At 47.6% G+C, this 16,090-nt stretch overlaps 4 protein-coding genes across 4 annotated transcripts; 3 read left to right on the forward strand and 1 right to left on the reverse strand.

Annotated features, from left to right (window-relative positions):
• Nucleotides 1–224: 224 nt before the first annotated feature.
• FOMMEDRAFT_113458 (uncharacterized protein) lies at nucleotides 225–3,385 on the reverse strand. Its single transcript, XM_007270721.1, has 8 exons — nucleotides 3,171–3,385; nucleotides 3,080–3,111; nucleotides 2,967–3,015; nucleotides 2,237–2,888; nucleotides 1,889–2,169; nucleotides 1,561–1,820; nucleotides 1,425–1,500; nucleotides 225–1,354 (listed from the first exon to the last, which is right to left on the reverse strand). The coding sequence occupies exons 1-8, from the start codon at nucleotides 3,353–3,355 to the stop codon at nucleotides 301–303; spliced, it is 2,589 nt and encodes an 862-aa protein (XP_007270783.1). The 5' UTR covers nucleotides 3,356–3,385; the 3' UTR covers nucleotides 225–300.
• A 1,360-nt stretch (nucleotides 3,386–4,745) lies between these two features.
• On the forward strand, nucleotides 4,746–7,856 carry FOMMEDRAFT_113462 (uncharacterized protein; the record flags this gene model as incomplete). Its single annotated transcript, XM_007270722.1, has 12 exons — nucleotides 4,746–4,803; nucleotides 4,859–4,939; nucleotides 5,017–5,116; nucleotides 5,194–5,435; nucleotides 5,542–5,673; nucleotides 5,746–6,123; nucleotides 6,238–6,299; nucleotides 6,432–6,728; nucleotides 6,810–6,887; nucleotides 6,948–7,025; nucleotides 7,091–7,244; nucleotides 7,741–7,856. Exons 1-12 carry the CDS (start codon nucleotides 4,794–4,796, stop codon nucleotides 7,854–7,856), a joined length of 1,728 nt encoding a protein of 575 aa, XP_007270784.1. The 5' UTR covers nucleotides 4,746–4,793.
• Nucleotides 7,857–8,438: 582 nt separating this feature from the next.
• Nucleotides 8,439–10,705, forward strand: FOMMEDRAFT_113467 (uncharacterized protein; the record flags this gene model as incomplete). Its single annotated transcript, XM_007270723.1, has 7 exons — nucleotides 8,439–8,606; nucleotides 8,670–8,767; nucleotides 8,917–9,068; nucleotides 9,365–9,431; nucleotides 9,580–9,595; nucleotides 9,674–9,830; nucleotides 10,306–10,705. The coding sequence occupies 7 exons, from the start codon at nucleotides 8,439–8,441 to the stop codon at nucleotides 10,365–10,367; spliced, it is 720 nt and encodes a 239-aa protein (XP_007270785.1). The 3' UTR covers nucleotides 10,368–10,705.
• A 1,987-nt stretch (nucleotides 10,706–12,692) lies between these two features.
• FOMMEDRAFT_95233 (uncharacterized protein) lies at nucleotides 12,693–16,058 on the forward strand (the record flags this gene model as incomplete). Its single annotated transcript, XM_007270658.1, has 2 exons — nucleotides 12,693–14,792; nucleotides 14,877–16,058. Coding segments are annotated over 2 exons (3,282 nt in total), but the record flags the coding sequence as incomplete, so codon positions are not given.
• Nucleotides 16,059–16,090: the final 32 nt, after the last annotated feature.

Raw genomic sequence — 16,090 nt, forward strand, 5'->3', positions numbered from 1 at the left:
TAGCTCACATTTATGGCTTCAAAGCAGTCACAGTGAACACATCAAAATCCTGCCATTCAATAATAAAGAAACACATTAATTAATATTTACTCTTCGTCTAGTCTATATGCACTATATACAATACGAGTTCCATCCTGAAGGGAACATACCAAAGTAGTGTACACTTTTTTAACGAGCAGCTGACTAAATAAACCGAATATGCCATGTACTGACATGACTAATAGCAAGAACGTGGGCTGGTAGGGAATGCGTGAGCCTGTGACGAGCACGCAGAGACGGGACGGAATGAGACAAAATACTTCAGGCGTTCATCAGCCCAGTTGGCTCCGTCCGCTCAAGAACGTCCAAGAAGCGGGACCACTCGCCCTGTCCAAATCCAACTGAAGCACCCCACATCGATGCATTATCTGCACCAGAAGGATTTGCGTTGAACGCGCCACCACCAGAAGCAGGGAGCGGGAAAGTCGGGGTCGGACGTAGTACGCCCGAGGTCGTCGACTGTCCGTTCTGCGGACCATATGGAGCGTAGTCTAGGCCAGTCGGTTTAGTGGCAGTGGCGTTGCCACCGGGAGCTGGTGCCAAGATATCCGAAAGTTGTGCTTGTGAGGCACTTCGTGAATAGGGAGGTGCTGGTGTTAGACCGCTATGACCGGGAGGGCGTGGGACAGAGGGCGAGACCATCGGAATAAGTGTACCTCCAGGAGAGGACGCACTCGACGCGCCAACAGGGTTCATGCGCACCGTTGTCGGCGACATTGCACCTGCGCTTCGCGGCGAGTCCGTATGTTGAGAACGAGTACCATGCCCATGACTAGCAAACGAGTCGTGATACGGGAATGCAAGGCTCTTGACAAGGGCAATAACATTCTCTTTCGAGCGACCTTTACCGCCGAATTCGTCCTCCGCATTGGAATCATACAGTGGACGGAGAGCTCGAAGCATATCACTTGCTTTATCCGCAATAGGTACACCTCGCGACATGCTTAACAAGTCGAGCACGCGGCGGATGTTCGCTCTAAACAAGCTTGCACCCGGCTGTTGCGGATCCGCTACGAGCTGTAATGAGAAGAACATCGCTGCCGAGAAGCAATGAAACGGTCCCCAATGGACATGAGCAGCCACTGCGAGCGATGCGTTGTTCCCGCTTCCGAGAACTTCGGGTCGTGCCTGCGCAACAAGCTGAATGAGCTTGTCCGCAGCAACTGCAGCAGTGTCCAGCGATTGCGCCATTCGTGCATGGTGCTCTTGGCTCGCCGATCCTGATGTGGAAGGTTGTTGTGAAGGATGATCATGAGCAGCGGCGGCGTAAGGTCGATGCAAAGTAAAACGAATGTGGTAATAGCTCGTGCGAATACTGGAGAAATAAGCGATAAGATACATGAAGAGAAATCGAAGAGAAGTTTGTTTAAGTCACCAAAACGTACATTACGCTGAGAACGCCAAGGCGCATATCCGCCGGATCGGGGCTGGCAAGAGACCGTGCGAGCCGATATTCGTCCACTAGATATGAATAGAAGTTTAGCGTTACCATTCACACGTTGAAGAAGCAATTAGGCATACGATCAAGCTCTCTTGGCAGATCTTCCATCCATGCAACAAGCTCTTTATCTCGTTCGAGCACGCGCGAGTATGGTACTGGCCGGATCGATACCGCATCATCAACGATATCGCCCAGAATATCCGCAAGTTTAAACATGACAAGATTAGGAAGAAATAGTCTCCCGGTCTTGTCGATTTTGGTATCAACGTGCGACGGCATTCGGGTGTCGAAATGATGCGAAGCGATAGAAAGTGGTCGACCGAACAGAAAGCATTGCCAACTAGGAATATCAATTCAAATTACAATTTTAGTTGTCATTCAGATGATGAAATGCAATCCGTAACTGACCGTTCAAGTAAAAGAATATGCCACCACGCCCATCGGCGGCGTTCTGCTACTTCGCGCGACATGCGCCACTTATCGGGATCCCGATGCAGACCCATTGCTGTACCGATACTGACGAGTTCACCGCGAATCGTCCATATTTCTTCGCTGTCGGTCTTCGAGAGTGTAAGGTAGTGCGTGCGGATTAGCAGCAATTCGACGAGCTCAAGTGAGAGAACGCGACTCTCTGCTCGGTATCTTGCGAGAGCCTCGCATGCCACCATGTAAAATCGCTCTCCGATCTCCTGTAGATAAATGTCGGAAATATAATTTAGACATCATGATTAACAAAAATAAATAAATAAAACGCACCTCTCGCGTTCCAGTGGAAAGAGCCGAAAGCAAGGCATGTTGCTCGGATAGATACCGCACTGCAACAGCCATAACAGCAGCAAGTGTCGCAAGCATGAGTCGATCTGCGGATGCACAATCCTTGAAGCGATTCCAAGACGCGGTGAATGTTGGTGGATAGACATGGCGGTACATCCAATTACAGAAGTTCAGATAATAGTCGACTAGCCCGTCAATAACGTGAATCGCAGGCAGCTGCGCAAGAAGATCGTCATCGAATCCACGCGAGATGTCGGTCGGCACGTCGTCCACGTCCGAATCCGCATTAGAGCCAGAAGCAGATGCGCGCTCGGCATCCTCGTTCCCATCGCGCGCATCATTAGCAGTTTTCAATGAATACAGAAGCGTCGCGGCGGATGTGGGGCCTGCGTAAAAGCCCCCTTTTCCCCTTTCAGCGAGCATACCAGGTACAGCCATGGCATCTGCGTCCGCTTCTTGTTTCAGCACTCCGCCTAGGTTATCACGTTTTGGCAATGTATTCCGGTCTTTCGATGATGACGCCGAGCTTAACTCTGCCGGGCGCGAGCTAGGACCACGAACAACGTACGCTTCTAGAGTTGCTAGTGACTGGCGCATTCGTGCAATCTCGTTGTGAGGATCGATCCCATTACGACTAGAAATCGTAATTAATTTAGTTATAATCAACATTCCATCATTTGAAATGAGAAGCGAGGGATGGGCACAAGCTCACCGGTAACTGGTTTCGTCTTTGCTGTCAGTATAACATTGTGATGCAGTACCTTGAGAAGAATATTAGATTAGCAATGTTTAATTGCCAGAGCACGTGTACAAGATGGTGCAGACCTCTCAGCACGCATGATGAGCATGGACGAGCCCTGGCAGGAAAGGAAGGATTGTCAACGGCAATGGCAGAGTGACAAAGAGATGAACGTACTTGTCGCACTTTAGCTTACTGGTACGACAAGGAGTGCAGTTGATTGCTTTACGTGCACGCTTTGTCGGAGGACGCGACGCGCCCCCAGATGGCGCAGCGTCATTCTCACCATCTTCATCACGGTCTCGATCCTTAGCTTTTGGGTCACTGCGAGGTTGCTGAGGAGTCGTCAGAGAGGTAGACATGGATGCTGGGCGCGCTCAAAGGACACTAGCCGAGGAGGCAGTATGCAGCGGGGAGACAGCAGTTGAGTGCACTTTTAAGAGCGCGCGTCTCGTGGTATTATAGCAAATGCAGAGAGATTTAGAAGCGGAAGCAAACGGAGGACTGGAGGGGACGGAGTGATGGCCACGGAGGCCGAGGAGGAGGGAAAGATTGAAGACTATTGGGCGAGTCCTCGGTTGATGATGGCAGGAAGCTAAGCTGGCAAGGGGCGAGCTTCGCTGCAGACAGTCAAGAGCGTGTGCAGAGTGTTTGCCAATGCCTTGTGTGTTGGCTCGTGAGTCGTCGCTTCTCGGACCGTGACCGTTTCCTGATGATGAGAATATCCTGAGATGCCCACGCCATATATTTCATTTCTTCGATTATGAAGGCAAAGAATCTCCGAGGGACCCGGTTGTTGGGCGCCGCACCAGAACACCGCTTTGGAAATGGACAGAACGAGCACATCGAGATGGGAACCCAAATGCAGTCCTGGTGGTGGTAAACGGGAAACCTCCTCCACTGGAGCTGCAATTCTGGCATCGGGCTCCCGTGTGGCTTGTTTCGTTTCGATGTTTGTGGGTCATCATTTCCCACGCTCTGGACGATCCACACTCAGGGTCGGCGGATCTCTCGGTCTAGCCCGGATTTGCCTCAAAGCATACCTCCTGCCAGATTTGAGTTAGTGTAAAACTCTGAAAAAATCTGTTTCTAATCCTGTGTCGAATTCAGATCTGTCTGTCCAACTAGCCCAGCATCTCTGACTTTCTGGATGTCCCTGTTCTGTATGACTGATCCTTCGAAAAAATCATCACGCTCGGCCCGTCTCTCAATCTTACATGCCGATAATTGATGAAATTTCTTGGCTCTTGGCCAACTCATTAACACTGAACGATGTGTTGCTGATCCGTGTTGGTCCCTGTACCTCCGTCTTTTCCAAACTCGTAAAACGGAACAAAGTTCATGCTCTTCGCCGGGACCTACACTTAGGGGCTAGACTGTGAATGTGCCACGCGCCGCTCTAAACTGTCCCAGCTCCCGCCGAACAACACATCATTGCTTGATGACGAGCTGACATGCGATCGAGACGTCCAGCTTAGTCTGCCTCTCCTTAGAGTACATATGAATGGATGGCACTGGCGTGGCGGCGGCTCGCTCCCACTATCCAGACCCAAACGCCACTCTGCTGCAGTATCGTCCTAACTGACGATGAGTTTACCCACGTTCATTCCCCTCCAACCGTCGGACGTCGAGGTCTGTGCCAATTGTTCGGGCTTGTTGTTGACCGAGTCGCCTAACGGAGACCGAAAATAGGTGCAAAAGCCAAGAGAACATCTTGTTCTCGAATGGGAGAATATCCAATACTCGATAAAGGAGAAGATAATTTTATCGGGCATTTCTGGCAGGGTAGAGTCTGGAGAAATGCTAGCAGGTTAACGGAGCTCCTTCATCCCGCTCTGAGTATTCGAATTAATCTGTTTGCACAGTCATGGGTCCCTCTGGCGCTGGTAAATCCACTGTTTTGGACGTACTTGCCAAGCGAATTTATGCTTCCGAGGGGAAAGTTAGTACACAAATGACAAGATCCTTCGCCCGTAAGGAAGCTTACTCTGGTTTATCCAGGTATACGTGAACGGTGATGGAGACGTAGATATGAAGAACCTCACGGCGTATGTTGAGCAAAGCGACACACTGCTTGGCGTGCTCACAGTTCAGGAAACCATCTACTTCGCAGCTCGCTTAGGGTTAGTCCCCATTCGTCCAAGTACCTTGTACATTTGCGGTCGTTAAGTTAAGCCTCTCGCTGTCGACTTCTCCGCAGCTTGGCCTCTTCGACGCCAGCACAAGTCATCCACGAACGAGTTGGACGAGTACTTTCCGAGCTCGGTCTTTGTGATGTCCACAATAGTCGCATCGGCAACCCGGTGCAGCGCGGTATCTCTGGCGGTCAGAAGCGTCGTGTTACCTTAGGTGCAGCGCTTGTGACAATGCCAAGAATTCTCCTCCTTGACGAGCCCACAAGTGGACTCGATAGTCGTGCAGGCCGTGAGGTGCTAACTGCGAGTAGGTGTCCTTTTTCTTCGCTTCGTTATCCCGGACTTAATTCCATGACTTCCTAACTTCTTCACTAATCACTCGTATCATATTCACTGTAATTGACCTACCGTAGTCAAGAAGATCGCACTACAACATGGAATGATTATAATTGCAAGCATCCATCAACCGAGCTGGGAGACCTTTTCCCTTTTCGACAAGCTTCTGCTTCTCGCACAAGGCCGCACCGTGTACTACGGCGTAACAAGTAAATGCGCAGAATCCTATCATTTCCCCCCGATTCGATCAGACTAACGTAAATTTGCTATCTTTCTTACAGGCGGGCTAGCAACATATCTGGGAGATGGGTTAGGTCAGCCCGTACCGAAGTTTGCGAACCCAGCAGATCGGGCTCTCGACTTCATTAGCACAGATTTCATCACAGATCCAAAGGAACGGGGACAAGTTGCCGCCGACCTTGCAGCTCGCTGGTCATTCTACTCTCGGACTCAACCATACGAGAACGAGCTCCGATTCTCAATCCCAAGATCCCAGGATAGGTCTTTTGTACGACGTCTACGTAATGAGGATAAGTTGCAAGGATGTACTCTGAAGGCCCTCAAGCGGAGCGTACAGAAGACCCAGATCCTCATGGAACGTAACATGATCAATTACTCTCGTAACTTGCTCGCATACGGTGTGAGAATTGCAATGTATCGTAAGTGCCTACTATTATTCCTCTTTTTCGTTCCTTTCCTTGTCGCTCGGAGTAGAAGCTCATCGGATATATGTGTTGTCTTCCCGCCTATCGTCTTTACACCGCGCCATGCAGTAGGAATGGGGATCCTTCTAGCTACCGTATGGGTCAACCTCGCGCAGAATTCTGCGAAAATTGTACGTCTTCGATTATCTTCGACTCTTCTGAGTAACCTAACTCTCCATCCCTCACCCTTTGCCGTTGATGACCCTACTCAACGCACGTTGGCGTCCTTCATTTGGCCTTCATGCCATCTTCATACTCGACAGAACGATAGACTGAGCGTGCATTTCTTTTCCGTGGCATTCCTCGGCTTTATGAGTGTCGCAGGTATCCCTGCTTTTCTCGAAGAGCGTCTTGTCTTCGTACGTGAGCGTATGAATGGATTATATGGGCCCGGTACATACGTCCTCGCCAACTCACTTGTCATTTTGCCATATCTCTTCGTTTGTGTGCTGTTGTTCTCTGTAATATGTTACTGGAGCATTGGCCTGAATCCCGGAGCGGACCAGTTCTTTAGGTTCCTCGGCGTACTATTTCTTGCTGTGTATACTGCAGAGTCTCAGGTCCGTTTTTCTCATGTGTCGACCCAGGAAATTCGAATCTGAATTGAATTACGGTTCATCACTCGGGTGGCGAATGTCTAGTCCGCGGTGGTCGCTTCAATGCTTCCAAACTTCGTGGCATCCCTCGCTGTTGCATCTTTCCTGAACGGGTTTTGGATGGTATAACGTTTCATTTGGAGGTTCTATATTTAACTAATCACCGTTTTTTTCTCGTTGAAGTGTGTGGGTGGATATTTCATCAGGGCAGTGAATCTCCCCCGTTTCTGGTACTATTGGGCACACTTCATTGATTACCAGGTATCCACTTTGTTAAGCACCCTGTTTCCTTATCCAATGACTTACAATTAGTTGTTTTTGGCTAGACATATGCGTTCGATCTACTCGTATTCAACGATCTCCATGGTATTACGTTGGCATGCACTACTTTAAGCGATGGAACGTGCTTTTGCGACTATCCAAGTTCGCTGACAGCTCAGGGTCAGTGCGCTCTGACAGGCGATGACGTCCTCGAGGCAAGTCACGATTATCCATCACTTCCATGAAAGCAACAAACGCTTACGAACATTTGATCTTTAATCCTTATTTGACTTTGATAATCACTACGAACGGGCGTCTACTGGACACTGTCCCGCTTTGTTGGATCCTTTCGGATGTTTTCTCACCGCGCCCGTTGCATTCGCGCTCTCCCGCTGTCTGTTGACCCCACTCATTTTCGACATTCTGGGACGTATGCCATTCCGTGACGCTCCGCATGCCGGCATGGCTGTTGGCCTACTGCGGATGTGGTCGAACCGCCAATAATTCAATCTCTTGGCTCTCTTGTCCCGTTTCGTCTCTAACCTTACGGATGATGATGCAATCCAATGACATCTGCGACGTTTGAAATTTGTTCGCACCGGACCCGCCGTTCTGGAATTTTGATAAACACTGTATATTATCTTCGTTCTTCTGTTGTGCTCTTCGTTTCCATCTCGGAATCTCTCCGGATTGACGCAACCCACGCGGTGTGGAGCACAGGCTTTGGGCATTCGGGGCATAAGCTTCAAGCTCTACGCCGTAATCCTTCTGCTTATCGCACTCGTGTACCGACTCCTGTTGTACATTGTACTTGTGGTCAAAAAGCGATGACAGTTAGTGAGGCGACTCAATTGCTTCTCCCCTTTGCTATGTGTATTGACAGAACGTTCTGGAGTTCCGAGGATAACGAGGTTCGGGAGGGTAGTCCCGCATTTTTTTTGAAAGTGCTTAATTTATGTATCCGTAACGATATGTATTCGACTGTACATGTTTTTGGAGTGGATTTTGGGTCTATAGGCCTCTGGCTGCGTGTGGAGGGTACTATTTTTTGTAACCTATTCAAATGGAATGTATTTACTGCGTCATGGGTTCATCTTCTTAAATTTCTTTCGTCTCGTCGTAGGTACTCAATTTGGTTATCTCGCGTGGGTGCCACGTGCGAACCACGGACGGCTCACGCGAGCGGCCGCCTCACCACAGACAGCCTGTTTCGGCGTACAGCTTTGTCTGCCCTCCGTGTACGATGGGAAACCACAATCGCAACCCCTATGTGATAGATATCATTGTTTCTTGCTTTCTTACTTCCATCTCCTAGACATTCCCATGCTTAGAACCGAGTTGGGCGTAGTTCTGCAAGTGCTGAGATTATGCTTTGTTGTATCGGTCTCCGTTGCAGCCGTGAAATGCTCTCCTATGCGTTTCAGTAGTGACGGGGCGGAAGGGCGTACGGAACAAGCATTGTTAGGGTTAGACAGAAGTGGGTCGAGCCAGGGACCAGGATGGTACGACCCGCGAGTGAATGGCGGGCGTATGCTTGATGTACGTCCCAAGCGCGTCATCCATCTATCAATCGCGGAACAAGTCCTGATAATATTAAACTGGGTGAATATCTATGTACACAATCGATTTGTGTGCTACTTTTAGTTTACGACGCGCCATTTCGGAGAGCCGTTGAACGTGATCATCTCCGGGCATTCCGACCCATACGTCCTAACAGAGTCAGGATTCCATTCTTACGCAAAGTGAGTCTCCTATCATCGTACTAGGGCGCCTCTGCTCTGTCTTTGGCTTCTTGCAACCATAACTGACAAGCGGATATGCTAAACACAAAAACCGACGTCTCTGTCCCATCGTTACTATCTCATTTCCGTCCTTCCCGGCACCTGTAAAGGTCTATCGGCTTCTCAGAAGAGTGCCTGGGTTTGCACTACGGGAACATCCATCGTGCGGATTTGGGAGATGGCGATGGACGCAAGGAGGAGCGCTTCCTTGCTCGTCAATATTATTTTCCCGTATGGGGGACATGCTGGGAGAGCGTAGCCGGTGAGTTCACAAGTTCTTATTTCATAACTTGAGAAAAAGCACTCTGTCGTTTGTGGTAATTTGTATATTCTGGATGGGAATACTCGGAGGCTTTGTTTTGAAGAGCGCCTTGTCTGCGCAGTCGAGTTGAATTGCTTGTCGGCTGGTTGATACCGAGAATCCCTCCCGCTTGCCTCCCGCTCAATTCAATCAGTTTGTTTATCCCAATCTATCCGCATCTCACGAAATGCTCCCGCATGTATTAATTATCACTCCCGCGGCCTTTCCGCACGTCAAAATTTCGTTGAATTATGAAGGTGGTAATCACTTCCGCGCCTGGAAACAGAACGGAACTCTTGCGAACAGCGGTGCATGGTTCCTTGGGTATGTACTGCTACACGCACAAGGTTTCACACTTGTGCATCCGGAAGTGGTGTCCTGATTGTTTCCCCGTCTCTTCTTAACTTTACCCCCGGATCTACGTCTCTTGCCTGAAACGGGTTCGCTCGACGTCATATCCAACGCCATGCAGAGCATCTAAGGAAGAGGTACGCATGCGTTCGGCTTCAAAGTCAGTTATCGGCAGAAGCGGCTTAAGTCTCATTTGGTCTTCCTTCTTTTGCCAGAACTCGGGCAAGCACCATATGATCGTGGATGATGGATATAATCTAGGCCGGGACTGGTTAGTACAGAAAGCGACATCTGGAAGCCATTATCGAGGCATGTGGTGGCGTGCAGAAGTTGTTTGGAATGAGAACAACTTATTACAATCCGGAAGACGCGGTAAGTTTGCACTCTCTTCTTTCCTTCCTTCTTTTTATATTTCTATTATAACGCACTACGGTCTCCCGCTGTTAATTGAGTGTCACTCTATATGGGGCTTCGGAAGGCGTTGAAGCGCGTCGCGCTTCTTGAACATGCAATATTAGCTCGTGGCCGTGTCTTTCTTATGTAAAGTCCGACCTTTGAGGCGTGGGGAACTAGGATGTACACTGTACTTCCTCTTCTTCAATAGCAGCGGGACGCAACTTAAGCGTTATCTCTGCTTCATTTATCTCCATTCCTTCCTAATTCTACCTTGTTTGACATGCGGGTACACTAAACCTGCTGTACTTATGAGTTGGAGCCCCAATGGAACGCCATACAGTATAACTTTCGGATCATATACATCCTTCGCGCATAAGTGATATCTTGGGAACCTTTTTCTCCGAAGCTATGATTTGGACGTATGAAGTTAATCATGTTTTTCTTCCCGCAGGCATTAATCATGGTATCGCTCAGGACGGCCGCGTCGCTATACTGACCGTCAAGCGCGTTTGACTGATCTCCTGGTCTGATCCTATCGGAGGACAACCTCGTCCTCACCCGCATAGGCCCGAGCGTTATCGATATTCAATTGGAGGTACTGGATTTACATGATAGATGTCCGAGGACTTTGCTTTCCCGAGGAGTAATGACTTTATCATCATTTTGCTTAGTGCTATCGTGCGTTTAAGTTATGTTCCTTCGTGACTACGACCTTTCATGATACATGCTATCTACTATTGTGCATTCTTCCGATCCTCTTTTTGCTTATTACATTGCATAGAGTTCAACGTGAGCGCTGGCTTCAGGCCCTTACTCTTATTTGATGATTGATTTATAGCGATTGGTTCTCTGATACAACGTATCTATATATAATATAAAATAAACATACAAAAAGCCAACCAGTCTCTGTGAGTAGTTTGTTAAATGACACCAGCGCTCTAAACTCGCTTGCTACCGGTCCGTTGCTGTAATCCCGTGTAGTCGTGATGCCGAGAGCGAGGAGATTTATAAGATCTGATGTGAGGGGTCTACTGAGACTACAAGATGTAGTACTGAGTATGTACAATCTGAGTGAGAAAGGGGAAATGAGAGTTGCTCCTCTAGCAATATATGTCATAGATGAACTTCTACTCCAAATCTTAAGGAAATTTTTGGCATAGAATATTGGAAAGTAGTGTATGTGTGGGTGAATAACTGTTGCAAAGAATAGAAAATATGTTTTCTCCTGCCCTACAATGTTTGTTTCCACATATCCTATGGGCTACTACTATAACTTACATGCTTTGTAAAAAAATGCTTTACTATGTAGACTGTAGGATATGCTTTAAACCAGGATATATATATGCATCTAATGTGTGATAGAGTAAGGCCTATTTGTGTTGAGTGGAATAAAATTTAAAGGAAGGGAAGGGAAGGGAAGGGATGAATGTAAATGTGAGTGAAGATAAGTAGAATGTTAACCAAATCTAAAGTAGTTTGCAGATGAGTGTAAGTGCCTATTATACTTTTACTGTACTACTACCAACTTAAAAAACCCCCTGGATATAATATATTTAATCATATTTAATCAAATGAAACTCCCAATTAATTAAAACAAAATAAACATGAGAATAAGTAGATAGAATACATAGGACTTTTTTGTGATGATGTAAGCACTCACATCACCTCAACCCTCAACCCTCAACTAGAGTATGAGTGGAAACTCCCTAGTTTCCCACAGTGAGGATTACCACAGAGGTTTCCCACAAGGTAAACCTTACTACCACAAGGGTTGCTGGAAATTGGCCTGTGGAAAACTCAAATGTATTAGTCATACATAATATTATGTCAGTAGATAAATTAAGAAAAAATGCCTCAACCTGACAAAAAGCAAGGAAAATAGATAGTTTGAGAGTGTATATACTCTATGTCTGTCATTTTATTAGGTTAACATCTCCTATTTAGCTTGACATTCTTTCAGATACTCCTTCATTTGAAGGAGTACACTCTGATAAAACTGGAGAGGTACAAGTGATAGATATGGACAATATTTCCAGTACCTCTTCAGACAATTTACAAATTTTGAACAATAATAAAGCCTGGTCAATGTAATTAGTTACCTTTTTCTTTTTATTTCTCTTAGATATATCTATCTATTTATTATGTATGTTTCAACACTGGTAGACTATAAAACACAATAAAATTGCTCTCAGCAGTATAACCAATGTCTGAAATTAATATTGTACCTAAATTTTCAGCTCAATAGAGGTAAACAACACAAAATTCTTTAAAAATTCCTTTTTGGAACATTATAATGATATTACTAATATGCTGACTAAGTGTTGTCCACGCGAGGTTTACCACGCCTCCAGAGCCCCAGCAAAATGACCTGTGGAAAACTAGTTTCCCACAGGCTCTCGGGAGTTTCCACTCGTACTCTACCCTCAACCCTGACACTAGTACTGCACCAAGATTCTTACTGCTACCACAGAGTCACAGACACTATTTGCTGCCTTAACACATCCTCAACAATATTACCTGTTTACACAATTCAACACAATTCTTACAGGTAGGTCTCTTCATCTGGATATTTCAGTATACATGAGTAATGGAAAGATTTTCAGACCTACAGAGAATCCTTCGTGTAGATAAGACAAACAGGCCCCAAAGACAAAGGAAGACTTTAGGTAATGCATCCTATGTAGCTTGATTTCTTTACTTCTCACTAAACATTGCCCAGCCAAAGAAAGTTGGAACTGTTGGCGAATGTTGTAGCAATCCAGTGCTGACATGGAGTTCTACGTAAACCTCGAAGTGATTTGCCATGTACTCTAACAACTGGCTTACAAACACTGGAAGCGATTTGAGAAATCGGGAGAGCGGGGAGAACTTGACTCATCTACTTTTCATGGCCGTATCGCACTTGGACTTTGTTCTGAGGACTACCTGGATCGTTCTGGGATCTTGAACGTTCTTTGTGATTCTCTTTACAGGCGGTTCGAGCGATATGGGAAATTAGAAGATCTAGAGGAGGTCGTCAAGCATCATTATGCTGCCCTGGAACTTCGTCCCATTGGCCATCCCGATCGTTCTAGGTCTCTGAGTAACCTTGCAGTTTCCCTTCACACTCGATTTGAACAATATGGACGGACTGCAGATATTGATGAGGCTATCAAGCATCATCATACTGCTTTGCAACTTCGCCCCGACGGCCATCCCGATCGTTTCGCTTCCCTAAGTAACCTCGCAGGTGCTATTACAACTCGATTTCAACGTCATGGGCGTACAGCAGACCTTGATGACGCCATTGAGCATCTTCGTATTGCACTGCAACTGGCCCCCGAAGATGATCCCAACAGGTCCATCCCCTTGAATAACCTTGCAGGCTCTCTTCATTCTCGATTCAAACAGCACGGACGGACCTCAGATATTGATGAGGCTATTGAACATTATCGTGCTGCTGTACAACTTCTCCCCAATGGCCATTTCAGTTGTCCTGTTTCTCTGAATAACCTTGCGCTTTGTCTACAACTTCGATTTGAACAGCATGGATGGACTAGGGACATTGATGAAGCCATATCTCATTATCGTGCTGCCCTGAAACTTTTCCCTGACGGCCATCCCAATCGTTCTGAAGCCCTGGGTAACCTTGCAATCTCCCTTCGATCCCGATTTGGACAGCACGGGAAGAGTGCAGACCTTGATGAGGCTGTCAAGCATCACCGTACTGTCCTGCAACTTCTCTCTAACCGCCATCCCAATCGCTTTATGTCTCTGAATAACCTTGCGTGTTCCCTTCAACATTCATTCGAACGGAACGGACAGGCTGCAGATCTTGATGAGGCTATTGAGCTTAATCGTGCAGCCCTGCAACTTTTCCCTAACGACCATCCTGATCTTTCCATGCCCCTAAACAATCTTGCAGAGCTACTTTGCACTCGATTTGAACAGATTGGACAGACTGCAGATCTCGATGAAGCCATTAAGCATCACCGTACCGCCCTGGAACTTCGACCTGATGGCCATCCCAATCGTCCTCGGACTCTCGGTAACCTTGCGAAGTCCCTTTCCATTCGATTTCAACAGCATGGACAGACTGCAGACCTTGATGAGGCCATTGAGCATCATCATGCTGCCCTACGACTTCGCCCTGACAGTCATCCTGGTCATTCCGTGTTACTGAATAACTTTGCTGCTGACCTTCGATCTCGCTTTTATCAATATGGACAGACAATAGACATTAATGAGGCCATCGAGCACCATCGCGCCGCTCTGCAGCTTTGCCCCGACAGCCATCCCAATCGTCCGGGGTCTTTGAATAATCTTGCTGCTGACCTTCGAGCTCGGTTCGATCAAGATGGACAGACCACGGACATTAATGAGGCCATCGAGCACCATTGCACTGCCCTGCATCTTTGCCCTGATGGTCATCCCGAGCATTCCGGATCACTGAGAAACTATGCTGCTTCATTACTTTCTCGATTTGTGAAGTCTGGGTTCACGGACGATTTTGAAACGTGTGTACGATCACTCGAGCGCGCCGCTGAGCATAAGTTTTCTGGCATCGCGGTCCGTCTCGCATCCGCCGTTATGTGGGCCAACGTTGCCCGAAATCATGCTCATCATACTACATCTCGAGCTTACAAGGTAGCGCTGTTGCTTCTCCAACGTGCTGTCACTGTCAGCCCTACTCTTCATACACAGTGCAACTTCTTTAAAAGGAAAAGAAACTACGGAACACTCGCTTTAGACGCGGTCGCCTATGCTGTCGATGGAAATAGGCTTGAAGAGGCTATAGAGATAGGTGAACAAGGAAGGGGTCTTCTCTGGTTGCAAATGCGCAATTTTAGGGCACCTCTTGATGATCTCGCAGAAACAAATAGAGAGCTTGCTGAGAGATTTAAGAGTGTTAGTCGCCGGCTGGAGAACCTTGTGACATCATCTACAGAGTTTCAGTCTGTTTCTAGCATGGCTGAAAGCGAGCCGTCTACACTGGACGTGTACGAAGAAAGAAATTTTTTCGAGGAACAACTGAAGCTGAAGAAGCACCTCTCTCTTGAGCAGGAGGATATCATTCATGAGATACGGCGAATCCCTGGGTTTCAAGGGTTTCTAGCTGCGACACCGTTTAAAGTACTCCAGCAGGCAGCTTTGGAGGGTCCGGTGGTTGTGGTAAACCGTTGCAAATATCGATCTGACGCACTCATTGTCCTCTCCCGCGAAGACATGCCGGTCGTTTGTGTTCCGTTAGATAGACAGTTCTATAAGGATAGCACTACTTTATCCGTTGAGCTCTTGGCAACACGACAGGTCTTTAAGGCTGGCTCACCCGAATATAACGAGAAGCTTATCGAAGCAATGAAGATGCTCTGGGATAGAATCGTCAGCAAAGTCGTCAGCAAACTTAAGGAGCTAGGGATTGGCGAAGGAGCGCGGATTTGGTGGTGCCCTACGTCCATACTTTCCGCCCTGCCCTTCCACGCCGCCGGGCCATTCAAAGATGCGGGTGGGACAATAAAGTATATATTGGACGAGTACGTGTCATCGTATACTCCGACACTCGGAGCTCTCATCAAAGCCCGGTCAAGGGATGAGACGACGGACAAGGCCTGTCGCGAGGACGACCCTACAATGCTCATCGTTGCTGACACCAAAACCCTAAAATACACTAGGTCTGAAGTTCGCGCCGTTCGAAACAACACTCGAAGTTACGTTTCATCTCATAAACTATTCCTCGATGGGAAAGCACTTCGCAAGACAGTGATAGAAGGTCTGCAGGACGTCACGTGGATTCATTTTGCTTGTCACGGCCATCTAGGCTCAGGATCGCTTGACTCTTCCTTCAGGCTCTCTGATAAGGGATTGACATTACTTGATATCATGCGAGTTAATCTTCCGAATGCTGAATTTGCATTTCTCTCTGCCTGCCACACCGCCGAACAGCATGGAATTGGGCCATCACTAGGCACGTATGATGAAGTTCTCCACTTAGCCGCCGCCGTGCAATTCTGTGGTTTTCGAAGCGTGATTGGGACGATGTGGGAAATGTACGATCCGGATGGGCCTTTACTTGCTAGAGACGTTTATTCGTATATGGCAGACTATGAAGACGGCGAAGTGATACATAAGCGGTCCGCAGCTGCGCTCCGTAATGCCGTTTTGGCATTGCGGAAGGAAGACGTCCAGACAGAGCGATGGGTCAATTTGGTGCATATTGGTGCTTGATGGATGCTTGTATATATGCGTCATTCGTTGCG

This window comes from Fomitiporia mediterranea, assembly GCF_000271605.1.
Source record: "Fomitiporia mediterranea MF3/22 unplaced genomic scaffold FOMMEscaffold_14, whole genome shotgun sequence".
NCBI lineage: Eukaryota > Fungi > Basidiomycota > Agaricomycetes > Hymenochaetales > Hymenochaetaceae > Fomitiporia > Fomitiporia mediterranea.

Bases quoted from the DNA above. Each gene is read 5' to 3' on its own strand.
- FOMMEDRAFT_113458 (XM_007270721.1), bottom strand. From the start codon at position 3,355: ATGTCTACCTCTCTGACGACTCCTCAGCAACCTCGCAGTGACCCAAAA. The intron at 3,016-3,079 runs GTCTGCACCATC...ATTCTTCTCAAG, and splicing joins CTCATCATGCGTGCTGAGAG to GTACTGCATCACAATGTTAT. The intron at 2,889-2,966 runs GTGAGCTTGTGC...TACGATTTCTAG, and splicing joins AAAGACGAAACCAGTTACCG to TCGTAATGGGATCGATCCTC.